The sequence below is a fragment of the Grosmannia clavigera genome, assembly GCF_000143105.1.
Source record: "Grosmannia clavigera kw1407 unplaced genomic scaffold GCSC_168, whole genome shotgun sequence".
Lineage (NCBI taxonomy): Eukaryota > Fungi > Ascomycota > Sordariomycetes > Ophiostomatales > Ophiostomataceae > Leptographium > Leptographium clavigerum.
In genome coordinates, this window is record NW_014040771.1 from 429,014 (window position 1) to 455,435 (window position 26,422).

Here is a 26,422-nt window from a genome sequence, read left to right on the forward strand (position 1 = left end):
ATTTTATCCCTATAGCTGCGATGCAGACTGCTGCAGATGTGACCAGCTGGACTGCCATATAATTATTTGCCCGATCTTTTCTGCGTGCTAAGCGTTTTACGAGATCTCGCCAGATCCGGTTAGTGCTTTTATTATGTTTATGTTTTCACCTGAGCGCCACACTCGCTTATTCGCATTTCTTTTTTTTCGAGCGCTATGCTCCGTAATAATGCTTCCGTTTCTTTCCACGGTACCTAAGCTACTGCGCACAAATCCGCCACTCTATTTTTCGGAAACTCTCGGATGTGCAGGTATCTTTCAGGTATCTTACAAGTCAGAACGAACAGTGAGCGCTGGAAATTATAATACGGAGAACTTTACAGGGCTTGTCTACGGGTGGCCCTACACCGTTTCTTCTGTCTACGAGTGCGCGATATTTGTTATTCGTGTGCAGGTGCACTGCACCGAATCAATGCTCTCGGCATCGATTCACCCCAGAGTATGGCATTTGTTGCTGAGTTCGCCGATTGATGCTGTGTGATTCCGTTTGGCGGTTTGAGAAAAGAAAAAAACGGACCCACGAGAGAACAGCACAATACGGCGATCGTGCTCCATGGACACAGTATGAACGATTTTTGGATACTTTGGCCATCTCGCTCGAGACGGAGCCAGGATACCTGTCCCCGCTACGGGAATGACGAACCGTCTCGACCGTCTCTGACGAACGCCCTAGCCGGCCTTAAATCGGGGAGTCGTCCCCCCGCTCCGTTTTGGCTGCGAGAGTGCCATTGACGCGCTGTGGGGCTCTCTGCGATTCTGCTCTGTAGGGGGAGCTGGCCTCTGGGTCCCAGTGCTTCCAGCGCTCTGCTCTAACGCAGTGGCAGGGCGTGCATGCATTGATCATTGCTGGTTCACACTGCTCTTTCGTACACTGCCTCTACTCTTACACACATTATTTACTGACTCAAAGTACCCGAGGTATATGTCTCCGGGCTGTCCCGGATTCGAGACAGCATCAGGCCTCATTCATCTGTCGTTTGCTGCAAGTCCTTTTTTGAATAGATCTTGATGAACCCTGCCGGATCGCACGCCTTTTCCAGACTGATCCGGTTCTTCGCTACCCACCGGCGCACAGTCGCTTTGGCGATGCGGATCCTCTGCACCTCCTTTGGCACGTCCTGTTTTTCGGACAATGCCGGTGCTGGTGCCGTCCCTCCGTCCAAGACACCCGATGCAGTCGGTGGGACGGCGCCCGTTACCGGCACCAGGGCTGCCGGCGCAGCCTTTCCGCCACCCGTCAATTCTGGCGCCGGAGACATTGAACGGCCTTCGAGTCCGGCTCCGGGCTCGTCACTCAGCAGCAGCGTGTTGCGATACTGACTTTTAGGCGGTCCCATGCCGGCATCTTCCACGACACCCATCTCCCGCAGAACGAGCAGGCAGTCTTCCTGCGCAATATATGTCGCCCGACTGCAGTCGGCAATGTCGATCACCAGCGCTTTCTCCTCGCTGCCGTCGCCAGACTGGCTACTGCTCTGCTCCGAGGGCACGGTCAAGCTCAGCAACCAGCGCGCGATCTCGCCTGCCCAGAATCGCTTATACCCCTTCTTGCCAAGATCCGAAATCGGCTTTTCCGGGCCGCCAAGGACCTCTTCACGACGCGAAATCTCGTAGGATATTCCCATCAACAGTGCCCCTAGGCCCTTGCGTTGCCATGGAGGGAACACCAGGATGCAGGCAAGATTGTTGTTATCCCACGACATCTTTTCCTTGGAAAAGAAGCCGATCACTCGCGAGCGCGGCAGGGAACCGACGCCCTCTTGTTCCGCGCTCTTGGCATGAAGGCCATCGGATGTCGTAGTGGACGTCTCTGCTGTAGGAGGTGGCGGCGTGTAGACAAGCAGGAAGTAGTTGAAACCAGTGACGTCGAAAAAGACCGACTTGTTGTCGAGGAAGAGCTTTGCAAATAGCGACAGGTTCTGGCAGAAGAGCTGGTCGAGTCAGCACAGATGACAACAGTAGGCTATGCCAGCTTTACTCACCCCGTCCTTTTCGCCATCCACCTCCCAGATGCTCCATTCGCCCTCGTCCTTGACCACTTGCTCGACATACTGGACTTCCGGCTCACCACCGCCCCTTCTGCGCCTCGTCTTCGGAGTCGGCTGCACAGGCACCCGCACCGTCCGGATTCCCTTTGGGTGTACGTAAACCTTCTCTCCCGGGATCTGGAACTGCCGCTCGCAAGCCTGCACATGACCCCACCAGGGCACTATCTCCTTGGAGTACTTGAAGCACCATGGACAGACGTAAAGGCGGTCCAGTATGGGCTGGGGATTGCGATGGGCTCCGTGGTGGCTGTCCTTTCCGCTTCCTTGGCCGGAATGCGCGCTGGTCGGGTGGCCCTTGCCGTGGTGCGTGCTTCCTGCCGTTTCGCCCAGCACTTCCTTGCCATAGTACGACGGGTACCAGGCGCGGAAGCAAATCTTGCCCAGGACAACCTTGTCGATGTTACGATCAGGCTGACCGGAGCCGGGCGGCGGTGCCGGTGCTTGCAGAGACGAGCCAACGGAGGAAGTGCTTTGCGATGCGCGCCTGCCCGGGATTACCGCAGGCACATTCGTCGCTGGGCTCATGGATGCGAGGCCAGATTTTAGCAGCTTGGGCGACAAGAGCGGCTGCTTCTGCTCCTGCGCGGTAATCGAGGCTGGTGACAGGACCGAAGTGGCATCTGCGGTTCGATTTTGTAGAGGCACGGATGCCGGCTGGATCTCTGTGGCCGACTGGAGCTGGGTGGTGGTCGGGGAAGACGAGATGTGATTAAAGACGATTTCTGTTCTGGATGCCTCTACCGGCGTTTGAAATGATGGCTCCTTCCCGTCTGCTGTTAGTGGGCTTGTCTTATTGGCTATCATCCGTGCCGCAGGCGCTGTGGCGACAGCCGGGGCTGCCGACCTCTTTGGACGGCGCATCGATGGAGCTGTCCTCGAGACGGCTTCGGCTTCTTTCTCGCCGTCTTCTGCTTCTTCGTCGTCTCCGTTCTCTTTCCCCCCCTCCTCCCCCTCTTCTCGGTCTTCTTCCTCCCCGGAGGTAGAGTCGGCCGAAGACACCTCGGCCTCGGAATCTGGAACAGTATCTGACGTCTTGGCCGATCGTCTCGTCTTCCGTTCCGAGGCAGCGGCAGAGGACTCTGGCTGTCGCCCTTTCCGCGCCTTTCTTTGGTGGCCGACGTTGGTACTCGTCGTGTTGTCGCCTCTCTTTCCTCTTCGCGTGACCGAATCCTCTCTGTCTGGTTCCTGTCCAGCCTGAGCCGCAGCAGTGTCAGGTTCTCGCCGTGGCCGTCCTCGACCGCGCGCCTTCACTCTAGTGCCATCTTGTGGGTTCGCTACAGCAGTCGGATTGGCGCGTGACGAGCGTCCTTGGGAAGTTGGTTTCGGTGGTACGGGGAGCGGGGGAGGAAGGATCGATATTTGGCGCGTCACACGTCGTGTTCGGCTGTTCTCATCTGGGAGTAGCTTGCTCTGTTCCTCATCTTGGAGGCGCTTTCGTTTTAGGGCTGGCATATTGGAAGAAGGTTCCTCTTTAGCTATGTGCAATCTTGTTCAGGTACGAAGTGGGTTGGCCGGCCGCTCTCTTCGGTGAAATCGGGAAGTCTCAGTCTGTCAACAGTACTGGGTCGAAAGGTGACGGTATCGCCATCCTCTCGGCGTATTTTCTCTATTGGTTGTAGATGTTCCCCTCTATTAAGCTGCAAGTCACGTCGCGATTTCATCTGCATGAGCGGAAAGGTTGCGGGCCAGGGTAGCACGGTGTCACGTGATCATGCTCGTGACATGGATCAGCCATTCAGCGTTCTTCTTTTAGCAGTTACAATTTTTGGGACTACGACTAGGAAAGTTAATTCTCGCCGTGCTGCGTCGTCACCAAACCATTGTATTTTCCCTCGCACGTCGAGATGGTTGCCCACCGTGTGATCTCCTCATGCTGGTCTCGAGGATCATCCGTCATAGGGATGCGGTGCGGCTCGGCCCAGAATTGGGCCTTGGCTTGAACCACATCTCTCACTTTCATGCTGGCTATTCGAAGACGCTACGACATTCAGCAGCAGCCGAGCCGAAGAAGAGCTCTGGTACTACGGTCGGCTGGCGCCGTCATCGGAGGTTCCCAAAGTACCTCCGCGACTCGCCCAGTGGAACGTTTGCGTTGCGGCTCCGGAGCCGAACGACGCCTTTGACGTTCAGGGCATGGCAGCGGTTCGACGAGGCAGCGAGGAGTCGGAGCCTGCGACTTCCGATAGTGACGCTGCAGATGATGATACGGAAGGATGAGGCGCAAATGAAGACCAGCCTCTCGCAGAGCTTGTGTGACGATGGGCAGTGGCGCACTCGACTGAACAGCCTAGCATTCAAGGGCATCTCCGAGGGGGACATTCAGCACTGGGTTTGGATCATGGAAGGAAAAGATGCGGACGAGCGAATTGAACGGTTCGTTTCGGTGGACCGACCGAAGCCGATATTTCTTCTGTTCCAGCTGCTGCGGCACGACCAGAGATTCCAGAAGGGAAGCTCTCTCCAGTCCATCTATGACTATGTCTACCGCCACCACGTTCGCTCCAAAGCGTCTCCTCCAGATGCAGCGCTGCCGTTCGGAGCTGTGCGACGCACATTGGACCCTGGTCTGAACATGACACGGTGGAATTTTGCCACGCTGTTTCGCCTTCTCGTGTACCATTACCTTCGGGTATGGCCGTCGGCACTTCCAGCACTTGCAAAGCTGGTGTGTTTGTACGTCGAGATAACACAGCAGGTGGCCAAGAACGGGCGGAAAGCGTACTCAGACGCGTGCTCTATCTTCAACTACGCCTTGGTGATGTTCCAGCGCAAGTCCCCCGTCCAGCCTGTGTTCCAGATGCGCTACAACTGGCGGGCGCAAAAGATTATGCTCGCCATGTCGACGACGCTGCCGCGGCCACTGCTCATCAACCGGTCGGGCTTCCGGGCGATCCGCAGGGTGATGCTGGCGCTGGGCAAGTCGCCAGCAGAGCGACGGGTTGCCTTGCGGATGATGCGAACATGGCCGCCGTACCGGCGAGACTGGGACGGCCTGGACGAGAAGCGAGAGCCGGCAGACGACTTCAGCAGGAGTGTCAAGGCCGGGGTTCTCATGCACGAAGCGGGATATTCGGAGATGGAGCATGACCGTGCACTCAGTGTGCTGGGCGGCGTCCTGCCCGGCGAGGCGCCAACGGTACAGACGCGATCGCTGAGCCCGCGAACGTGGACGGGTCGTCAGGCCAACCTGAACGTATTCTCGACCTGGGCGGCACGGGTAAAGGCCACGCGCGACATCAACGAGGCGTGGCACGAGTTCCAGACCAGCCCGACCGAAGGGCTGCAGCCAAGCGTGCAGGTGTACACAGAGATGTTCAAGAAGCTTGTGGCAATACCGGTCAACCAACTGCCAGATCCAGCTCATGCGTTGTTGCCGGGCGATGCGCGCGAAGTGTTCCCGGTCAACGATGCGACGCTGACGACGTTTGAGAAGCAGCGGCTGCGACCACCGACAGTAGAGGGGCTGTACTCGCAGATGCTGCACAACGGCACCCGGCCGGTCGGCGACTGTCTCTCGGTGCTGATACAGCATGCGCCGTCGATGCAGGCAGCGATGCGGTATCTGCACGACAGCCCACTGGACAAGGCGGCCATATCTGCACTACAGCTCCCTCATGTGCCTTCGGCCGACTCGAGCACGATCTCACGGCACCGTCGACGTGATGCGGCCGCCGGGCCGACGCTCGAAGTTTTGCAGCAAATTCCCCTGGGCAACTTGGGGGCGTACATCTTCCTGATGTGCCGATTCCAGCCACGACTGGCGGCAGAGCCTGCTCGGCTGGGCAAGATGCGGCGTGCAGGGCTCATCCACCATGCGATCAACATCTGTGCGCAGCGGCTCCGTCCGACGCTGGACGATGGGCAGACGTACAAGGCTCCGTGGCATACGATCATGCAGACACTGGCACAGCCGAAGCTGCTAGTCAGCGCGGAGAACACACAAGACAGGCGGTTCCACGACCGCGAGGCGCTGGGACTGGCGCTGCGAGTCTTTGGGTTGGTGAAGATGGGCGGCGGCGTGGATGTTGTGGTGCTGGACGGTCTCTGCAAGGCGACACAGAAATGTCTGCGGTGGACGGACATGGGCTTGACGACAGACGGTGGCGGCGACCTGCAGCCGCTGCTGCGGATGGCACATGCGACGATCGTTTCAGCATTCTCGGAGATGGCAGGCGGGTCTCCGGCCAGCCAGCACCATCCGGCAACGCGACACAATTTCACAGCCGGCAGCTTGCAGAGCTATATGCAGACACTGGGGTATATGGGGGACGTGGACGGGATGGTGCAGGCGGTAGGGTGGATACTGCGGATGTGGGAAGACGAGACGGTGCTGGAGGATGCCAAGGACGTGCTGAACGGGCAGTACTCGACGATAGGCCGTGTTCTGGTCATGTTTCGGGCGTTTGCGGAGACGCAGGTGACAGGGTCGGTGCTGGAGCAGCTGGAGCGGCAGATGGGCGCACTGCAGGAGAGAAAATACTGCACGTGGCGATGGCCGACGCAGGAGGATGCAGACGCGTTTGTGCGGTGGCACCGACAAGAGCACAATGCAGCCTTCTGGTCTCGGGTGCGTCCAGGTGTATAGTCTAGGCGTAATAGAGCTTTGCACTGGGCTGAATTGTCTGTAGTCGAATTGACCAATCAGCGCTTGAGCTAGTTTTCAACTCCCAGCCTCCTCCAAGTCCACAATTCGGCGCAGCAAAGCTGAAAACGGGACATTCACTTACCCAGCCAACCAAGTGATTTTATTCTCTGTCCGGCGTGCGTTGTCTGTTGGTCCGACGCGTTGCGAGTGTGCGCTACAGGACAGGCCTTAACGCCAGGCATTGAAGCTAGGCAGGGTGTAGCGATTGGGCGTCTTTGTTTACTTTCTTGGCGACGACCGGCCAAGAATGAGAGAGGGTGCGCGGGCACTGAGCGTGCAGCTGCCGGAATCCACGGTGACGAGTCCGCGGTCTGTGGCGGTCAACTACGAGCCGCGGCTAGCAGTGACGGTCGAGACGACGGCGGTGGACGAGCTGCTGGCGACGGCACGCTTACGTTGTATCGACAAGGACTATGTCGAGCTGGAACTAGACGAGTTTGAGATCTATCGAGACCCAGACAAGACGCAGGCGCGTCTGGTGTCGCTGCACCATCTCGGGACAGACGAGCGGCTCAGCCCACGACTGTACTTTGACGGGATCCTCAGCGTCGGTGGCAGCAGCAGGCAGTTTTACGTGCAGCGAGTGCCGGTGGTGGAAGTACCGGTAGACAACTACGGGGCGGACTGCGATACGGCAGCCGAGAGCGTGTGGCTGCGATCAGAGGTGGGCCGGACGCGGAACGTGTTCTACCGGCTCGGACGGCCATCGGTGGTGTACAAGCGCTTCTTCCGGCCCTTTCTCTGGATCGTCGATCTGGGCAAGCACTTTGTCGATTTTTGCGAGCATCTCACGAGCGACGGACGCGGCGTGCGGCTGTCCCACTTCAAGACAGCCTTTGCGCGGTGGCTGCGACGAGTACACGGACAGTCGACAGCCTGTCGGCGATGGCACGCGCAGTTTGGGCGCGACGACTTCCGCACAGCCGTGACGGCCCACCGAGAGTATCTGTGGAAGGAGGTAAGCTCGATTCTGGGCGAGGAGCGTGGCCGGTCGATCGGTTTCTTCCGCGAGGTCTCGTGCCAGCTGTACCACAACTGGACGCCAGACCTAGACCGCCAGCCGGTGCAGCCGACGGTGGTGACGCCCTACAACTACCGGCTTTTCTCACACCTGGCCATCGGACCGTATCTGCAGGAGACCCCGGGCAAGGGTGTGGCTCGATGCGGTGATGCGACGTCGATTCTGCCCCAGTGCCAGACATCGTTCCGGACAGGTCCCGAGGCTGCCGACAAACAGGCGGCCCTACGGGCGATCCAGGTAGGCGACGTGATCTCGTGTCTGCGCGACTCGACGGCATCAGGGTCTGGCTGGAGTGCCGAGGGCGAGCGCAGCCCGTTCTGGTACGCGCTGGTGCACCGGGTGACGAGCAGCTCTCCGACCGGACGGCGCCTCGACGTGGCCTGGCTTTATGCGCCCGAGCACACGCCCTGTCGCCAGATGCGGTATCCGTGGCGCAACGAGCTCTTCCTGTCGGATCACTGCACCTGCGACGAGGACGTCTTCCTAGCCGAGCACGACGTCGTCGCCGTGCACTCGGTCGACTGGTTTGGTCGTCCCGACACCACTGCCGACTTCTTTGTGCGCCAGACGTACCTCTGTGCCGACAGGTGCTTCGTCCGCCTGCAAGCCGAGCATACCGTCTGCAAGAGCAGCCCGATGCTGGCCTTGTTCGCCGACCTGGTCGATGCCGGCTCTAATCGCTATGCTGGAGCTGCACGGCCGCTAGCCGTCGGCGACACGGTGCTGGCCACACTGGCCGCGCACGATGTCCGCTCAGAGCCGTTTGCGATTGTCGCTCTCTTTGCCGACGACAACTCCATCAAAGGAGAGCCGGTCCCGATGGCAAGACTGCGGCGACTGCTGCGGCGGCGGGCTGTCGATGCGACCGCACCCGCAGCTGCGGACAACGAGCTCGTGTACAGCCAGCAGATCGTATCGCTGCCCGCCAGCCGCATCGTCGGCCGCTGTGTCGTCCGCGTCTTCCCAGCCGACAGCTCGATTCCGTCACCGTATAATCGCGGCGGCGCGGGGAACCTGTTCTTTATGACGCACAAGGAGTGCTTAGTCAGCAATACACAGTGCGCCGCATCAGCCACGGCACCAGCCACATCCAACACCACCTCATCCCCAACCTACATCCCCCTCCAGGAGCCGGTCTCGCTGCGCCAGGGCTTTCACCCGACGCCGACGTGCCAGCGCAAGCTGCGGGCACTAGACCTGTTCTGCGGCTGCGGCAGTCTGGGTCGCGGGCTGGAAGACGCCGGCGTGGTGGAGACGCGCTGGGCCAACGACATCTGGGACCGGGCCATCCACACGTTGATGGCGAACCGAGCGACAGCCGACGCGGTCGAGCCGTTTCTGGGCTCGGCTGACGAGCTTCTGGCACGCGCACTGCAGGGACGCTACTCGCGAGCAGTGCCAGCACCGGGCGAGGTGGACCTGATCTCGGGCGGCAGTCCGTGTCAGGGCTTCTCGGTCCTGACCAGCGACAAGGCCGCGCCCAAGCAGTACAAGAACCGGTCGATGGTGGCGTCGTTTGCGTCGATGGTAGACCTGTACCGACCTCTGTACGGCGTGCTCGAGAACGTGCCGGCCTTTGTGGCCCGCCAGCCGCGACAGCAGGACAAGAACCACCGGGAAGACATCTTTGGACAGCTGCTCTGCGCTCTCGTCGGTCTCGGCTACCAGGTCGCCGTCCATCTGGGCAACGCCTGGGCCTACGGTGCGCCTCAGAGTCGTCAGCGCGTCTTTCTGCTGTTTGCCGCGCCCGCCGTCCGCCTGCCGGTCTTTCCGCTGCCGTCTCACGGAAGCCCATCCGACTTCCACGCGACGACGGCTGTCGGCGGCCTTGCCAACGGTGACTGCATCGCCGAGGCCTGGGATGGTCCCACGGCCTTTCCGTTTGTGTCCATCGGCCGCGCCACTGCTGACCTGCAGATTGGCCCGGCTGCCTGTGTCGATGACGGCTTTGTCGATGTCTGCATCCCCCATCCCGATCATCGCGTCTGCGCCGACACGTCCGACCAGATGCGCCTTCAGATCGCTTACGTTCCCCCGTTTCCTTTTGGCATGAACGTGCCTCGTGCCATGGCCCGCCGCCACGAGGACCCCGCGACCTCGCCGTCGCTTCGCGTCCTCTTCACTGATCACGTGCTCGCCGCCAAGATGACCACCAACGCCTACAAGCGCGTCGACCCGACTCGCCTGCTCGCCACCGTCACTACCAATTGCAACGCCGCCGACGGATGGACCGGCGCCGTCCTGCACTGGCGCCACAGACGCCCGCTGACCGTCCTCGAGGTTCGCCGCGCCCAGGGCATGCCCGACGATGACGTCCTCGTCGGCTCGCCCAAGGACCAGTGGAAGATGGTCGGCAACGCTGTCGCACGACCACTCGCTATGGCCATCGGCCTTGCCGTGCGCGAGGCCTGGCTCGGCAGTCTGGATGAAGATCCTAGACCACCGTCATCCTGCAGGCCGTCTCCCAAAAACAGGCAGACACCCTTGACTACTGTCACCGCCACCTCGTCCGCCAGCTCGCCGTTCAAGCAGAACCGCATCTTCAAGACGAGCGTGCGCAGGTCCACCGTCTCTGGTGCCACCGTCGTCTCGCTGGCCGACACCGCCGACTCGGACCTCGACGAAGACCGGCCCCATAAGAGGCCGCCTCCCGTCGTCATCGACCTGACGGCAAAGAGGCCGCGCTACGACAGCGATAGCGAGGCCACCATGGTGGGCGATGAGTCTAGCTAGTGACTGTGTTGGAGACTTGGGCGAGTTGTGGTAACTACCATAGGAAATACCATTGTAATACCTTACCCTCGGAGATCGATAATGGGATCTACCTGTATGTCGGCTTCTACGTGTGGCTATGTATTGAAAGATATCCTAAGAGCTGTTAGTCTTTGTATACCCCATTGAGTGGCAGATGGCTTTAGCATAGAAAGGTCTAGCACTACACTATATAAATTGTGTGTTTACCCGTTTCCACATCATAAGACCAACAAGGAATCGACTGCTCGTCTTCTTGTGGTGCCATGAAAATGTCCTGTTGGAGTGTGCGAACATTAGTGTAGCCTATCCTACGATAGCATCCCATTGCTCCATCAACGAGATCCAGTAGCAAGAGTTTCCAGTTGGATCTGCCGTATATACAAGCATTTGGTTGACTGTACGTGTCTTGCCAGGGCATGTAATAAAAGGTTCGGGCTTCGGTTGCAAGCTCAAGAAACTTTGCTGGAGGACAATCCGACCACGCACGAACACTTTCTCCTACTCCCTGGCCTCGAACAGCACGCCTTAGCATGCCAACCGTTCTCACCTCCACCATAGGTTCCGGTCCCGGCTCGAAAATGTCTTCTGTGATGGCCACATCTTCTTTCGGTGGTGTCGTTACGTTTAGAAGGTTCGAAGAGCGGTACCGCACGCATTGCGTCTCCGGCAATGCGCCACCTTGTAGTGGATGCTGTGGAGTAAAATCCCACATACAAGAAGCCCAGGAAAATGTAGGTACCTGACACGTTGACGTATGTGCATCGCCCTCAATGATAAACGTTTCCCGTTCCAGGAGGGGGTAAGCGGCTTCCCACGCCATTTGGATTGCCAAATGCTTCGTCCAAATCCCAAGGACATAGGTATCGTCCAGTAACAACTTGAAATCCCTCGCTAGACCAGATATTGCAAACAGTCTATCGGAATTGTACGTGAACCGGCAGTTTCCGAATGCCTCCATAATATCAAACCAGTACTGGTAAGGCTGGTCGGTCACTTTATATCCAATGTTGCTCAAGTAATAAGCGCAACGCTTTTCCAGGACCTTCCCGGTGAAGTGAACATTGCGAGGCGAAAGTAGACGCTCTTGTAGTACCCAACCCCAACTGCTGAGCGGCGACCGGGTCACCTCTAGAGCTCAACTCGAATTTGTCTGAACTGGTCGACTTCCCGTGAGAAAAAAAGGCCGTCACTGTCCACACCCTAGTCACCCGCGATGTTGATATACGAGTTCCGATACACATGTTGCATGGTCGCCGATTCTCGGAGCCAGTCTTTTCCCCCGTCACCTTTTTGAATAATGCAAAGGGAGTCGATCCAAAGATAATGTATCAGTATAGCTCGTACGTAGAAAATGGCGTCTTGGAAAGTCTGGCTTAGGGATGGAATCGGAACCCCATTCCCAGCAAAGTCGATCATGTTGTCTGTTGTGAGGCATACCATATGCTTATTTCCCCAGCGGTGACTAAGTGTGGCATATGCTTCGTCGGGCAAAGCATCCTGTTGACTAACCACACGGCATGTCTTGCTATAGGGCCCGCCTAAGGGGCCAAGATCTAGAAGACGGGTTGGATGCCACAATGGATTCCTCCGCCGACCATTACAGACAGTATGCTTCGATTCGCATATCTGGACCCACTTCCTGATGGTTTCAACCGTCTGCGGAGAATTGGTGTTATCTGACGAGGGTCTGACTAGAACAGGCGAGTGTTCTGACGTATCATCAACGAAGATGTGCCAGGATTGAGCAATGGTAAGTTGGGTTTGACGTGTCTCAAAAATTAGGGATGTGATGTTTGGCCAATCGTAAGGAAAGTTTGTCAATGGCAGAGTAAAGTCAGTTGTCATTTCAATGCATCCTGGTAACGAGTGCTTTCGAGCTTCAATGCTGACGACATTTGGTGTAGGTAACTCTTTACTGGCTCTCATTAACTCCCGCCCTCTGGCACTTAGTCTCTCGAATTGACGTGAGCAGATAAAGCACTTCTTGTCTACTGAGTCGAGAAAAGACTTTATTGAGTCATGTAGAGTGTATTGTTGGGTTAGCTTGCCGTTTTTCGGCCTGAGATCGAAGGTGGTAAGTCTAAGCGTCTTCTCGCACGTATCACATAAACAATTCATGTCGATGACCTCGTTTATTTCTATGTCCGTGAGAAACGAGAGAAACGAGAAGTACGAGAAGCGGAATTGATGAAAAAAACAGCTCTATTCAAACTCCAGTATCTGAAGATAAGCAGCGAACAAGTTGATTGGCGGTGATACTTGACCAATGTGGCTTCTCTCCGGAATCTCTACTCCGTACAGAGTTTGGCTTACGCAGAGGGGCATTTTATCCCTCCTTGCATCCGGATGAACTTGGGATTCAAGCCTCCTACACAACGCATGCCCAGTGAGCTTTTCGAGATACGCCCTGCTTATCGCATACGTCCCCGTGCACGACGTGAAGTCGGCGAGGGAGCTGATAATTATGACAACCTGGCTGCATTGCGCTCACACTCGTGTCCGTGACCAGGCGGTCAGCATTTTGGCATTAGGCAGGTTGGCCGTCGATGTCGCAGAGGTAGCGTTCGAGCGAGGATAGCTTCGTGCAAAGTCATAGTACAGAAGCATTGAGGCAAGACATGAACCTGGTAGCAAGCACATTGCATGACATGTTCATCATAAGGCAATGATGAGGCGACGTGTGTTTGAAACAGCGAGAACAGAAGTGGTTCACTTGAGGTGGATAACTTCTGTTATAAACTCCCTCCAACTCCGTGATGTAGCATGGCTATAAGAGCACTTTGTGTACTTGGTTCGTATATGTCGTTTTGTGTCGTTTTGTAGTAATTTCACAAGAGGCTCACGAAATTCACAATGTGGTTGGTATGTTTGAAAGTAAAATAAGCCAAGTAGGGCTGACATAGCACTTATAGAAATGCAGGCGAGGATCAAAATAAACCCTATGCCAACCAAGACGGCAACAGCTTCTCTGTTCGCTGCCACAACAACGACGAGTCGTGAGTGTGGAATGCTGCTCCCGTCCAAAATGTGCTGAGCTCGCCCTGCAGTCCGTTCAGGTCCCTGTAAAACCCCTTGCGGATCGCATCCGTGCTTACTGTGCATTGGAAAGGTATGTGGGCATCCATGATCAGAAACTCCGGCTGTGTGATGGGCACGCCGGCCAGTGCCTGCACTCGCTGCACTTCGGCAACGATGTCCTGTCTGACCTGCTCTTCCGGAATTGCGTATGGGCTGCCGTAGTAGACGTGCAGGACGTTCTCGATGGTGCCCGTCGGGAAGATCACGTAGGCCTGCGGGAGCCGAGGGATATCTAGGACCTGCGCCGGGTCTGTATTTTTCCACATCACCGAGCTGCTCAGTCCTGTATTAGTCACCAACGCGGTCCAGTACGCCGAGCTGTTGAACTGTCCGAAAAGGCTCGTTTCTTTGGCAGAGAGATCCCAGCCGGCGAGGTTGCCGCTGTCGAGCTGCGGGGAGATGGACGATATCAGCTTCTTGGCCTTGACGAGCTTCTTTCCCGACGGAGTGGAAACGATTGCCGTGACGCCGTGTCCGGTCCGCCGGAGCCCTAGAATCTGGCTTTGTAGCAGGACGTCTGAACCGAGGTGCTTTTGCGATGCCGAGTAGAGCTCCGAGTTATTCAGCCGCGCCGACGTGAGATAGCCGTGCACCACAGACGCCTTGTTAACCGTTCCAAAGTACTTGGCCACATACAGTGTCGGCTGGTCAAGCAGGTTTCCCTGGCATTGCGCCTGGTCGAAGATGAAGTAGGCAATGCTGCTCAAATTGTACTTTTCAAGATAGTCGCCCAGCGGCAGAAGCAAGTCCTCCGGCACGGGCTCAGGCAGATCGAACCCGTCTGCGAGGTAGGGAAACTGGGCCAGCGTATCGAAGTAGCCCAAAAGGCCCTGGATTGTAGCTTGGTCTGGACTGGCTGCCGGCTGGCCGTTTCGAAAGTTGACGTATGCACTGGTTGTATCTTGGTCCTCTATAAGTGCAAGCGGGATATCAAAGCGCCCAAAAAAGGCCCGCACTTCCGTGAGGTTGTCGTACGTGAGAACTCCAATGTCCGTCGTGTTTCCCGACACCGGATCGATGTACGTGTGCGTACAGCCGCCAAGCCGATTATCCTTCTCGACCAGGACAACGGAACGGTTGTAGTCCGTCAATCGCACCGGCGAGCATAGGTGCCGCTGGCTCCGCCGCCCAGCACAAGAAAGTCCCTGACCAGCAAGTCTTCAGGGCCGTAATCCGTATCCTCAAAGGAAAGAGACGCCGAATATCCGCCAAAGGCAGAGGCGACGAGGAATGGCCCGACGACAAGAGGCAGAATGTGCCTGGAAATCATTGTCACTCTAAAAAATAGCCTTTATTAGAGCTCACGGAAGAAGGAAGCTGCTGTTTGGAAATTGATCTCCGCTTGTTGCTACAACCTAGTAGCTAGTTAGATGATCTTTGGCCATTTTATACGCTCTCTGATGCTCTAATAACCTTGAGAGCATGCACAACTCCCGAGTTGAGTTCCCCTCAGGCACCCTCCTCCTTTATCCGTAATAGCGCACACTTTACCCCGCTGCTCTAGATCCCGTAAGATGCGTTGAGTCCTACATCCCTTCATTCTCTATCGAACTTCTCACCGGCTCGTCAACGACTTGCATAGTTTGTTCATAATTTAATCCACCAATAGCTCGGAAATAAACCCAATCTTTCGAAAACAACCGAGTTACGAAATACAAGCAAATCCCCAGATACATGAACAGCTTACGGTAAGCGGTTGCGGAAGATGTAATCTGTTCTGTATGATAATGCTAGTAGCACGACCCCTTTCGGTGTTTTTTTCTGCTCTCAAGTGCTTCTTCGTATGCAAGAATATATAATTAAGTAGTTCGTTAGACTTATCTATTATTACATTACATATACCTTCCGACTCAAGATGAACGCCCTTATTTGTATATAGGTTAGGGTGATTACGTGTGAAAGAACAACAAAACGAAATTAGATGATCCATATACACATGCGTACTTTGTCTTCCTACAAGGATCAAAGCCATTGCGGGTCAAATACCATGAATCACTCAATCTTGCCGCCGACATGCGCCAGAGAGCCAGCGGTTGGATGAGAGGCATGAAGAGGCGTCAAGCAGAGGAGGCTGTCAAAGGCCAAATCAGCCAATCATCGCTTAGCTTGCAAGCGGCTTAACAGCGATCAGAAACAGGAGACTATTTAGTGGGTCATGAGAGTCCCACTAAACCTCATTGGACAAGAGCATCCGATTTTTTGTTTGGTATTTTTGGATGCTGTCGCTTCCGTGGAACGTTTGGCCATCTCTCTCTGGCGAGGATTTCGTATAGCGCATCCACAGTCCACAGCGAGAAAGACCCTTCTGGGCTGAGCCAGAGCCCCTTGTTGGCGGCTCCGGGAATTATGTGCTCTTTCCGTCTGGACATCTTGGACCCGTTACCTTACTCGCAGAGGACAAGGCTCCACAAAGAGATGCCAACTGGCGAAGAAAGCGGCGAAATTAGGACTGAAAACGCAGCCCGCGACAAAGGAGAAGGATCTGGCCGTGGGAGACGATGACTGGCCGTCAGACGCTGCCTTGCTTCTGGACCATGAGACGCACCCTGGTCCAACATGCCGGGACAAAGAAGCAGAGAAAAGGACGGTCTCGATTTCCGTTGCAAAAGTCTGCAGCTTGCAGATATGGCCGACGGGAATGCCCTTTGGCACGGACGACTATGTCCCCCGTCTGCCGGAGCGCATCTGGACCCCAACAGACAGAGACACATAAGAGCAAGCCAGATGCACCTCTTTTGTCTCGAGTGTGACAACTCCACAGCCTCTCGCAGTCCATCTTTCGTTTTGAAATCCCCTCGTCACAATCGCCTCCGCTACCACTCGTTTCGCAGCCGGTCTTTTTTTTTTTTTTTTTTTTTTTCCCTCTACCCCTGGACCTGTCGCCTGACTATCACCCGAGCTCAAAGGCCGTTTCATCTAGTGGTTCCGGCCTTGCCCTCCTGAGCCTCGCCGGTCTTGCATCGCACTTCCTGTGTCGCCCTTCCCTTCGGTCTCGTTGGTTCTCCGGGTTTTTTTCCAACTTCCTTTCACCTTCTCTTCTGTAACAGCACGCACACTTTGTTCTCTTCTTCATTCTCTTCGTCGTTTTCTCCCGCGGTCGTCGTCACTGGCTTTACATTCTTTCACTTATTTTCGTCTTTCTAGACCAGCCTATTCTAACCGGCTTTGTTCTAGCCATCTCTTTTGTTGTGTCTGCCATTGTAACGAGCTTTGTGAGCCCGCGCCGACGAACATCACTTGAACTAGCTGTTCTTGTTTTGTCTTAATCTCGCCTTGTTCAGTGTGGACAGCTGGCTTCTGTCCGTCTTCATATTACATATCTTTCCCCTTGTTGCCTTCTCGCCTTCTCGTCTGTTTCCATTTCTGAGAAAATACCGCTTTTTTTTTGACAAACAAGACCGCCAAACAGAAAATCACAAGCCTATCTTTCATACTCATCCCATAGCAGACAACACCAACCATGCATCTCGCATACTCTTCGGTGCTTCTTCTCTGGACGACTGCTGCAGTGGCCGGTCCACTGCGGCCGCACATCCGGAGAACAGCTGGTGGCTATTTCAACGATACAAGAATTGCTGCCACTGCCAATCTGGTTGCTACATCATCAACGTCATCGACACCACTGACTATGGCAAACAGTCTCAATTTGGGTCCCCTATCCAGCACGACGGCGACGACATCTAATTTGGTAACGTTCACCTCTTCTGATGAAACTACGGCAGTCAGCTTGAAAACAACCGGTTCGACAGCCAGTTCGACGGCTATCAGTTTGACATTGTCTAGTTCGACAGCATCCAGTTCAACAGTCACTTCAACAGCAACCAGCGTGACAGCAACTAGCTCGACTGCATCCAGCTCCTCAGCAACCACGACGCAAAAAAATCCGACAGTCACCGCTTTGACGGCTGCCACTTCGTCATCGTCGTCCTTGTCAGCGCCACAAACCTCGCAGACCGTCACATTCGTCACGTCGGACGGCCTTGTGATTCCTCTCACAAGCGGCAGCAAGAATGCGTCTACGGCAGCAGCTACAAAGTCGTTAATAACGTCGTCCACGTCGTCCACGTCGTCCACATCGTCCAGCGTTGCACTTGAGACATTGTCCACAACCATGGCCTCAGCAACCCCTTCCAGTAGCTCAATTGCTAGACACGCGACCGCCAACGGCACGACTGCAGCTGGAACTGCCGGCGTGACACCTTCGCCGTTCCTGGCAACCGCTTCTGGTGTGACCACCGTGAAATCACCACAGAAGACCTCCTCTTCGGTCTCATCGACGTCCTCAACGTCATCAACATCAGCCTCGGGAACCTCGTCGTCTTCAACACTGTCAATCTCGACCTCGTCCACCCAGAAGACAACATCGACATCATCTTCATCTGCTTCGTCTGTATCCTCTGCGGCTACCAGCCTGACAGCCTCGCTGACTAACACGATTTTGCCGACAATCGTACAGTCGACAGCACCGACAGGAACGGCCACGACGGTGTCTTCGGCTGTATACGCCAACAATCTGGCCACCGCACAGCGCCTGAACACGGTGTTTGCGGTCACGACTACGGACACAGCCTGCTCCAGCGGCCAAGCAGCCTGCATCGACGGCAACCTGATGGAGTGCGACGCCAGCCAGAGCAAATTCGCGATCCTTTCGACCTGTGGAGCCGGAACCAGCTGTTTCGCCATGCCAGAGAATGTGACGAGCGGTGTGCTAGTCGGCTGCGTCGACAAGATCACGGCCGCAAACATTCTGGGGATCTCCTCGTCTGGCACGACCACTGCAAGCAGCACGTCTCTGTCTGCTAGTACAACCTCGAGCACGACTAAGTCCTCTGTCACGGTCAAAACGTCTGGCACAATCACCTCGTCCTCTACATCAGTGAGCCATTCTGACGTGGCCACCACGACCATTATCGTGGTTGCGTCTTCTTCGGCCGGTGCGGCTTCAACCTCGACTTCGGAGAAGGCCACAACGACCGTCACCGTGGCCACTCCGTCTGTGACGACAAAGGAGATCACCGAGGGGACTGCAACGGTCACAAAGACCAAGTCCGAGATCCAGACAGCCGTGACAACTGTTACAGAGTCGCCGTCCTCAACCTTTTCGCCAATCTCCATTCCGTTGACGATCATTCCGGTGACAGAGAGCGTTACAGCAAAACCGACAGCAGATGCAGCAGTGGCAGAAACGACAACAGCCGCCAGCGCTAATGCCGGAACCGTCACTACTACCACCGTCACGAAAACCGTTACTGCGACTGTCAGCGTGCACGACACCGTGACGGATTTCTTGACGGTGACCGCAACGGTGACGGCATCTGTTCTGGTCGTAGGGGCATGGGGAGGCAGGCCTCCCGCTCAGGTAACAGCATCCTAAACAAATGCGAACGCAATGGCTTTTCTTCTTTTTTTTCTTTTTTTTTTCTGTTGAGCTTTTGGGATACCCTTGTGGATGGATTATCCTGCCGCAAATGAGACCGTGCTTCTATTATTACAGACTTAGAAGCTCTAATATATTTCTCTTGTACCTTATTGGAAAGCAGCCCAAAACACGTGACTGAAACAGTCGTATCGCTTTCTGCCGTTTGAATTCGGCAACATCGAGCATGCCTTCCATTCAGGGAAACTGACGTGGCTTACAGCTTTGCGGATGAAAAAGTGGGCCGAAAAGTAATTAGTGGAGCTCTCGCCAGTAGCTCAAAGCGGTGGGAAAGATCTGCCGTCATTTTTTACAAGAGGAAAAAAAAAGCAGGGCATCTACATTGGTCTTCAACTCTGCAGACGCAGTGACGGCCAACGGCAAACAGACGACGCAGTCAAAGGATCAGGAAGAAAGCAGCGATGGAGGCTTCAGAGGACTTCCGGTCGCAGCAGCAGAAGATTCAAGCTGCCCTAGTCGCCGTCAACCGCAGCGCCAACAGCATCACAAGCGAGGACCTGACCTTTCAGCGCACAGTCAACCCTGACGTAGCATCACAGCTCGATGACAATGCGGAACGACTCTTGCGCCTGACGAACAAGCTGCTCAAAGCCTCAGCAGCATCCACTGGACGGAAGGCCCCGCTGGAACTGGAGGATGCAGACGATGTAGACCTCAATTGGCAAGGCGTGGTCGATGTGATCGATGCTCTGCTGGAGAAGGCTGACACCAGCCTGGATGAGTACACGGGCATGCTCAAGCGCAAGGATGCACCTACAACTGAAGTGGTGAGTCTGGCACGCGCGACAGAAGGTCGACAGCCTGTCTGGATAGCTAACCTCTTTACTTCTTTGCTTGCAGGGCCCCGAGTCAAAGAAACCGAAGCCAACAACAGAAAGACTTGACTGGTCCATTCGCCGGGCCAACATCGCCAAGCCACAGGAGCTCTTCGAGCACAAGCCTGACAATTTCGACAAGGGGCCTTGGAAGCCACTGCTGACGACCAAGCCACACGCCACGGTACCGCTGGCCGAGAGCCTGACGACATTTGTGGATGAGAACGGGTCTGTACAGTAAGTAAAGGCCCGTGCCATTTCGACACGGAGAAGAGCTAAGACATTTGGCAGATACAAGCATCCCTACGAAACGGAAATCACAAAGATGCGGTATCCCGAGGCGGTCTACCACAAGAGCGAGCCGATTCTGTACCAGCCCACAGAAGGGACCAAGGCGATATGGGTCGACACGTTTGAGGGTGTGCAGGCCATGCTGGAGGAACTGCGACAGGCGGACGTGATCGCGGTAGACTTGGAGCACCATGACTTCCGCACATACACGGGACTTTTATCGCTTATGCAGATCAGCACGCGTGAGAAGGACTGGGTGGTGGACACGTTGACGCCGTGGCGCCATCGGCTCGAGATTCTCAACGAGGTGTTCGCGGACCCAACAAAAATTAAGGTAAGAGGCTGCACTTCTGTCTGATGTCCGTTGAGATGGCTAACGTCTCCTTTAGGTGTTTCACGGTGCAACGAGCGATATTGTCTGGCTGCAGCGGGACCTGGGCCTGTATATTGTTGGGCTGTTTGATACGTATTTTGCATGCGACTGCCTGGAGTACCCGGCACGAAGCCTGGCGTATCTGCTCAAGAAGTTTGTGGACTTTGACGCGGACAAGAAGTACCAGATGGCCGACTGGCGGATCCGGTAAGTTTCAGGCGGGAAGGTGGAGGTGATAGTAGTTGCTGTGTGGCTACTGACACGTGCTACTTACAGGCCCTTGCCGGAGGAGATGCTCTACTATGCCCGTTCGGACACGCACTTCCTGCTGTACGTCTACGACATGGTGCGCAACGAGCTGGCGGAAAAGTCGGAAAAGCTGCTGCCAGAAGCCAGCCTGACAGGGTACGTACTACGGCGGTCCAAGGAGACCTCGATGCTGCGGCATGAGGTAGCGCTGTGCGACCCGGAGACGGGACTGGGCAGCCGTGGATGGCTCAACAGCCTCATGCGGACATATTCGATGCTCAACAGCTCGCAGTTTGCAGTTTTCAAGGCGATCTTTCGGTGGCGGGACGACTTGGCGCGGCGGCTGGACGAGAGCCCGGGGTATGTGATGCCGATTCGGTCGGTGGGCGACATAGCGCGGATTCTGCCATCGGACCGCAAGGCGATGTGGAGCCTGCTCAACAACGCGGCGCGGGAGACCAAGTCGTCGATGGAGGAGATCTTCCTGCTGATCCAGCAGGCGAAGTTGCGCGGTGCTGACGGACCAAGCTCGTCCGAGTTTCTGCGATCGGAAGCAGTCGGGGCGGCATCAAAGCCAGGTTCCGACAAGGGCGCAGGCCGGGAGGCACGAGAGGCAGAGCGAGCCAAGGAGCTGGCGAAGCTGCCAGACATCAGCGAAGTGCGCAGCGGAGTGTCACAGCTCTGGGGCGCAACGCCGATCGGCAGCAAGAAGAAGGCAGCGGGCGAGGACGAGGCGGTGACGGGAGTGCACATGGACACGCCGTGGTTCTCGTTTGTGCAGGCGGCGGTGGCAGCAGGGATCCTCAGCCCGGCAGCTGAGTCGACAGCGACAGCGACGGAGAAGAAAGCCGAGGAGGAGTATATCGAGTTTCCGCAGTCGGCCGGGACGCCAGTGGTGCCCAGCCGGACGGTCACAGCTGCTGCAGAAAAAGCGACAGCACCAGCAGACGACTCGTCATCATCATCATCATCATCGTCGTCGTCATCGTCATCCGACTCGTCTTCGGAAGAAGAGTTCACGCTGAAGGGAGGCAAGACGGGCAAGAAGGGGGCCGGCAAGGGCGGCGTCTCGGCAACGGCAAAGGCAGGAAAGAAGGCGGCAGGCGAGGAGGGCGAAGCGAGCGGCGGACAGACGCAGACTTCGGATAGTGACGGAGGGGCGCCGGTTGGCGGCGAGGAGTTTGTGCCATTCAACTATGACACAGCCGGATCGGTGATGAACGCGAAGAAGACGGAGCAGAAGGCGACTGGCGGCAGGAAGAAGGTGTTTGATCCGTACCGGTCGAAGACGGGTGCAGACGGACCCAAGGGCGCTAGACGGATGCACTTTGAGAAGAACGGCAAGTCGGCCACGTTCAAGAAGTAAGTATGGGAGACAGTACTCTATACAGCAGCAGTATTGTTAGGTTTGGGATTGGCTGTCTACGGGGGAACAGAAGTATAAGATTCATGTACCTGTAGACACCTGGCATCGATGGGTATACCTCCTTCTTGGGCACTGATGTCTATCTCCTAGATGGACGTGCTGAAGGTGTGAAATGGCTGTTTTGTCCATAAAGTGATGAAATGCGTAGTTGCATGTTGGCTGGATATAGCGATATTACAAATCTAGCGATGTTGCTCCACCGCCTAAGCTAAGGCCAAAATGGACAGCTAACTGACAGGTGGAGCTTCGCATCGCAATCGACGACGTCCAAAGACCTGATCCAACGCGCCGTCAACGATCACGAGATGCCACAGCCGTGTCCTCTGTGGAAAGAGAGGTTCCAGGACGAACTACATACTGATATCTGTGGAAACAATGACAGCGACTACTGCAGCAGCAGCAGCAGAGGAGACGGTGATGTTCCCATTTGACGAGCCGGATGCACGGCTGGAGGACTTTCTGGACGACAAGCTGCAGTCGGCAGCAGATCTGGAGACAGTGGGCGCACTTCTAGTAGAAGCCGAGGCACAGCAGGCGGCGCTGCAGGCACAGCTGGAGGGCGCCGCGGCAGCGCTGACGGCGGCACAACAGACGACAGCGGCGCAGGAGGCCGTGCTAGTTGGACAGCTAGACGAATTTGCGGCACTGGATCAGGCGGTGGGCTCGCGGCTAGCGGTAGTGCGAGCATCGGACGCGCCGGAGGCCGTGGTGCAGCGCCTGCAGCAGCCGATGGAGCAACTGCACCGCGTGTCGACAGCGCTGCGGTACGTGCAGCTGCTGGCAGACGTGTCGACGTGGGCGGCAGCAGCACGAGAGGCGCTGCCGGCAGACCCGCGAGCAGCACTGGAGCCGTACGGCCGGCTGCGGCAGCTGGGCCGAGAGCTGCAAGGGGAGATCGAGGGCCTGGAGAGTGCCGAATTGCACGTGACCGCACACGTGACCGCAGTAGCGGACAGGGTTTGGGCCGACATGAACAGGACGATGCGGGCAGAGCTCGAGGCGGTGCTGGAAGCGCGAGGATGGCCGAAGATCGACGCGGCAGTGCGCGCAGACGAGGCCTGGCGGGACGTGTTTGCCAAGCTGGTGGACCTGCAGGCGCCGGAGATTTTGGCGGCCGCGACAGCGGCAGCGGAGACGAGACCGGTGCTTCTCCCGATCGACGTGATGGCGCACATCTTTGAGCGAGAGTTCCGGTACCACTTCCTCAGCAGCCGGCGCACGGCGGAGCCGCGCCAGACGGCCGACGTGTGTTTTCCGTGGCTGCTGGACCGCGTGGGTGCATGGGCCGACTTTTTGCGCGACAGCTTCGCCGACATCTTGGCGGCGCGTTTTGGCGGCACGGTGGTCGACGCGGCGGCCACGACGCTGTATGTCGACCCAGCATGTGCCTTTGTGGCGGCGCTGCTGCCAGTGATGCGCGAAAAGGTCAGACAGACGGCGGCCTGGGCGGTGCAGCAGCTGGAGGCGAGACCGTCGCCAGAGGAGCAGAGACAGCCGTTTCTGTGCGGGTTCGTGGTACAGGTGCACGCGCTGGACGATGAGCTGCGGACGCGCTTCGGCTATGACGGCGGCTGTGGCGCGGCAACGGCGACCGACACGACGGCCGGCTGGCCCGGTCTGGCGGCCGATGTGCTCCAGGACCATTTTGCCGTCTGGCTGCAGGCCGAGAAGGATGGCGCGCTGGCGCGGTACCGCAGCATCGTGGACGCGGCCGACGGCCACGCCATCGACTACGACTATGACTCCGGCAGTCCTGTGCGCGGCAGCTCGTCTGCGACAAGCACAAACACACACGCGCGCTCCAAGCCGACAGTAGCAGCCGTTCGCGTCATGGATCTCCTCCAGGCCGTCACGGCCCAGTACCGCGGCGTGCGCCGGCTCCAACACCGTCTCCGATTCCTCGTCGACATTCAGGTTACCGTACTCGACGCCTATGATGACCGCCTGCGCGGCTCGCTCGAGGTCTACGCTGCCATGACGTCGGCCGTCGGCCGCACTCTCCACGGCGTCACGCGCGACCAGCTGGCCGCCCTCGACGGCACCGGCGCCCTCGAGACCCTCTGCCGCGTCTACGGCAGCGCCGACTACGTCGTGCACACGCTGCAGGATCTAGGAGATGACGAGGTGGGTGGGAAAAGAAGAGAAAGAAAAAAAGAAAAAAGAAAAAAATTCCTTTGTATGCTGACTAATCAGTTCTTCATCCTCCTCTGGGCGGAGCTGCAGACACGGGCGGCCGCGAGCGGCGACCAGCCGAGTCAGGAGCGTGCGCTCTTACGGGCGACGCGGCTAGGCGACGAGGGCGGCAGCGCGCTCTTTGACGAGACCATGGCGGCCTTTGGTCGGCGTCGCAAGACCGCACAGGACTTTCTTGTGGCCGCGCTGGCCGAGTCCCACCGCAAGGCTTTTCGTCCGTACGTGCTGCGAACCCAATGGATGACGGTGGCTGAGGGAACAGCCAGCGGAATGGTAGATCCGACAGAGCTGGCCATCACGGCCGAGCTGGATGAGCCTCTTCGGGTGAGTGTCTTTTTTTTTTTTTTTTTTCTTCACCCCTCCCCCCTAACATCTCCCCTAACTCAGGTCATCCGACGAAACCTCAACTTCCTCTCACAAGCTCTCGGCACGGCCGCATTGCGTCGCATCGTGCGCGGTGCCCTCGAGAAACTGCAGGAACTCCTGTGGAGCGAGGTGCTCGTCGTCCACCGTTTCTCGGCCCTGGGCGCCGCCCAGCTCGCCCGCGACGTCGCCGCCATCGCCACCCTGACAGAGCAGTACGTTCCACGCTCAGCCGCGGCCGCTCTCGAGGGCTTGCGCGAGGGCCTGCAGCTGCTCAACCTGCCCGTCGAGGCCGCCTCCGCCGAGCTTGCCATCACCCTCCGGGAGGCCACCGACCGCGTCTTTGTCGACAACACCGAGGCCAAGAAGCTGCTGCAGGAACTAGGCCTGGCCTCGTTGACGCCGGCAAACGCTCGACTGATTTTGCAGCGGCGGGTAGAGAGCAGTGGGTAGAGGGTTTCAAAAGAACACGTGACACAACACGTGCTTGACTCATAGATCTAATACATCGTACTCCGTGATTGTATCCTAATCCCAGGCCCCAGTCTCTTCTCTCGTGCTCCCATTCTACTTCGCCCTCTCTTCTCCTTAATTAATTGCCCGCATGGTCGCCTCAACCACGGCAAAGGTACCGGCACTCACAGGCATGGCACGCATCAAAGTAGGAGTCAGGCCGCGCCAGAAGCCACGGAAGCCGTCGGCACGCCAGATCTGGGCGAAGCAGTCGCGCATGGACCGGAAGCGCTGGTCGGCCGGGGCGAGGGCGTCCGTCTGCATCTTGCTCTTGACGACGTCAAAGGGGTAGGATGCCAGCCAGAGGGCCTCGCCAGCCAGGCCACCGTAAAAGGCGACCTTGTAAGCGGGCACCTCCTTGCGAGCAATTTCGTTGCGGGTAGCATCGGCGTTCATGAGCCACTCAAAGGTGAGGAACCAGACGCCGTAGGCCTGGGCCTCGCGCCAGAGGGTGACGGCCTGACCGCGGAAGAGGCCACGGCCGACGCCCTGCAGGCCGCCACCGCTCTGGGCCACCAGCTGGCGCACGCAGTCAGCTGGGCCAGCATACAGCCGCTGACCACCGTGTGGTTGCGTCTGCAGGCGAATGCGAACGTGCTCGATCGGCCCCGACAGACCGGCGTTGGCCAGGCCAGCAAACGCACCGGCTGCGTAGTACTCGCCGTACGTCAGCTCCGGGCGGCCGCGCGCCTGCTGCGCCCGTGCCTCAAACCAGCGTCGCGCCTGGTGGAAGGCTCCGAACTGCACCGACACACACGCTCCGATGCCCAGCAGCGGCGTCAGCGTGCCCTTGTAAAACGCCAGCGGCCCCTCGTGGCGCCAGATCGCCGCCGCTGCCTCGCCTGCTCCCGCGTACGCCGTGCTCGTCTGCAGCCGCACCTTGATAATGTCAAACGGCTGGCCTGCCAATGTCAGCAGTCGGCCAAAGAAGAAAGACGCAGAAGGCGCAGAAAGGCCAGGCATAGTCACTTACCCAGCAGCACTTGGGCTACACCGCCTGCAGCGCCTGCAAACAGATCCTTGGCCGTCTGCAGCGCACTGCCCTCGTGGTTCAGCTCGTCCAGAATGCCTGCCTCGTCCGCCATAGCTGTAGTTCTGCCTCTTGTCCTTGTGTGTTGTGTGCTGCGACTGTGCTTGTGTGGGCGAGCTGTCTGCGGCCCTCGCTCTGTACTGTGTG

At 57.3% G+C, this 26,422-nt stretch overlaps 7 protein-coding genes across 7 annotated transcripts; 3 read left to right on the plus strand and 4 right to left on the minus strand.

Moving 5' to 3' along the window:
* Window positions 1-1,001: 1,001 nt before the first annotated feature.
* CMQ_1897 (histone acetyltransferase) lies at window positions 1,002-3,539 on the minus strand (the record flags this gene model as incomplete). Its single annotated transcript, XM_014314823.1, has 2 exons — window positions 1,002-1,970; window positions 2,022-3,539. The coding sequence occupies 2 exons, from the start codon at window positions 3,537-3,539 to the stop codon at window positions 1,002-1,004; spliced, it is 2,487 nt and encodes an 828-aa protein (XP_014170298.1).
* Window positions 3,540-3,957: 418 nt separating this feature from the next.
* CMQ_2058 (uncharacterized protein) lies at window positions 3,958-6,672 on the plus strand (the record flags this gene model as incomplete). Its single annotated transcript, XM_014314984.1, has 1 exon — window positions 3,958-6,672. The coding sequence occupies one exon, from the start codon at window positions 3,958-3,960 to the stop codon at window positions 6,670-6,672; it is 2,715 nt and encodes a 904-aa protein (XP_014170459.1).
* Window positions 6,673-6,979: 307 nt separating this feature from the next.
* CMQ_1871 (DNA methyltransferase dim-2) lies at window positions 6,980-10,486 on the plus strand (the record flags this gene model as incomplete). Its single annotated transcript, XM_014314797.1, has 1 exon — window positions 6,980-10,486. One exon carries the CDS (start codon window positions 6,980-6,982, stop codon window positions 10,484-10,486), a length of 3,507 nt encoding a protein of 1,168 aa, XP_014170272.1.
* A 2,960-nt stretch (window positions 10,487-13,446) lies between these two features.
* On the minus strand, window positions 13,447-14,855 carry CMQ_2014 (amine oxidase flavin-containing superfamily; the record flags this gene model as incomplete). Its single annotated transcript, XM_014314940.1, has 2 exons — window positions 13,447-14,476; window positions 14,683-14,855. The coding sequence occupies 2 exons, from the start codon at window positions 14,853-14,855 to the stop codon at window positions 13,447-13,449; spliced, it is 1,203 nt and encodes a 400-aa protein (XP_014170415.1).
* Window positions 14,856-17,137: 2,282 nt separating this feature from the next.
* On the minus strand, window positions 17,138-18,715 carry CMQ_1922 (uncharacterized protein; the record flags this gene model as incomplete). The annotated part of the gene is made up of 1 exon (XM_014314848.1): window positions 17,138-18,715. One exon carries the CDS (start codon window positions 18,713-18,715, stop codon window positions 17,138-17,140), a length of 1,578 nt encoding a protein of 525 aa, XP_014170323.1.
* A 708-nt stretch (window positions 18,716-19,423) lies between these two features.
* CMQ_2030 (exosome complex exonuclease) lies at window positions 19,424-25,185 on the plus strand (the record flags this gene model as incomplete). The annotated part of the gene is made up of 10 exons (XM_014314956.1): window positions 19,424-19,789; window positions 19,863-20,074; window positions 20,129-20,462; window positions 20,518-20,708; window positions 20,778-21,660; window positions 21,778-22,112; window positions 22,415-22,494; window positions 22,559-24,300; window positions 24,370-24,693; window positions 24,757-25,185. The coding sequence occupies 10 exons, from the start codon at window positions 19,424-19,426 to the stop codon at window positions 25,183-25,185; spliced, it is 4,896 nt and encodes a 1,631-aa protein (XP_014170431.1).
* A 135-nt stretch (window positions 25,186-25,320) lies between these two features.
* On the minus strand, window positions 25,321-26,330 carry CMQ_2047 (mitochondrial carrier protein; the record flags this gene model as incomplete). Its single annotated transcript, XM_014314973.1, has 2 exons — window positions 25,321-26,147; window positions 26,219-26,330. 2 exons carry the CDS (start codon window positions 26,328-26,330, stop codon window positions 25,321-25,323), a joined length of 939 nt encoding a protein of 312 aa, XP_014170448.1.
* Between the last annotated feature and the right edge of the window lie 92 nt (window positions 26,331-26,422).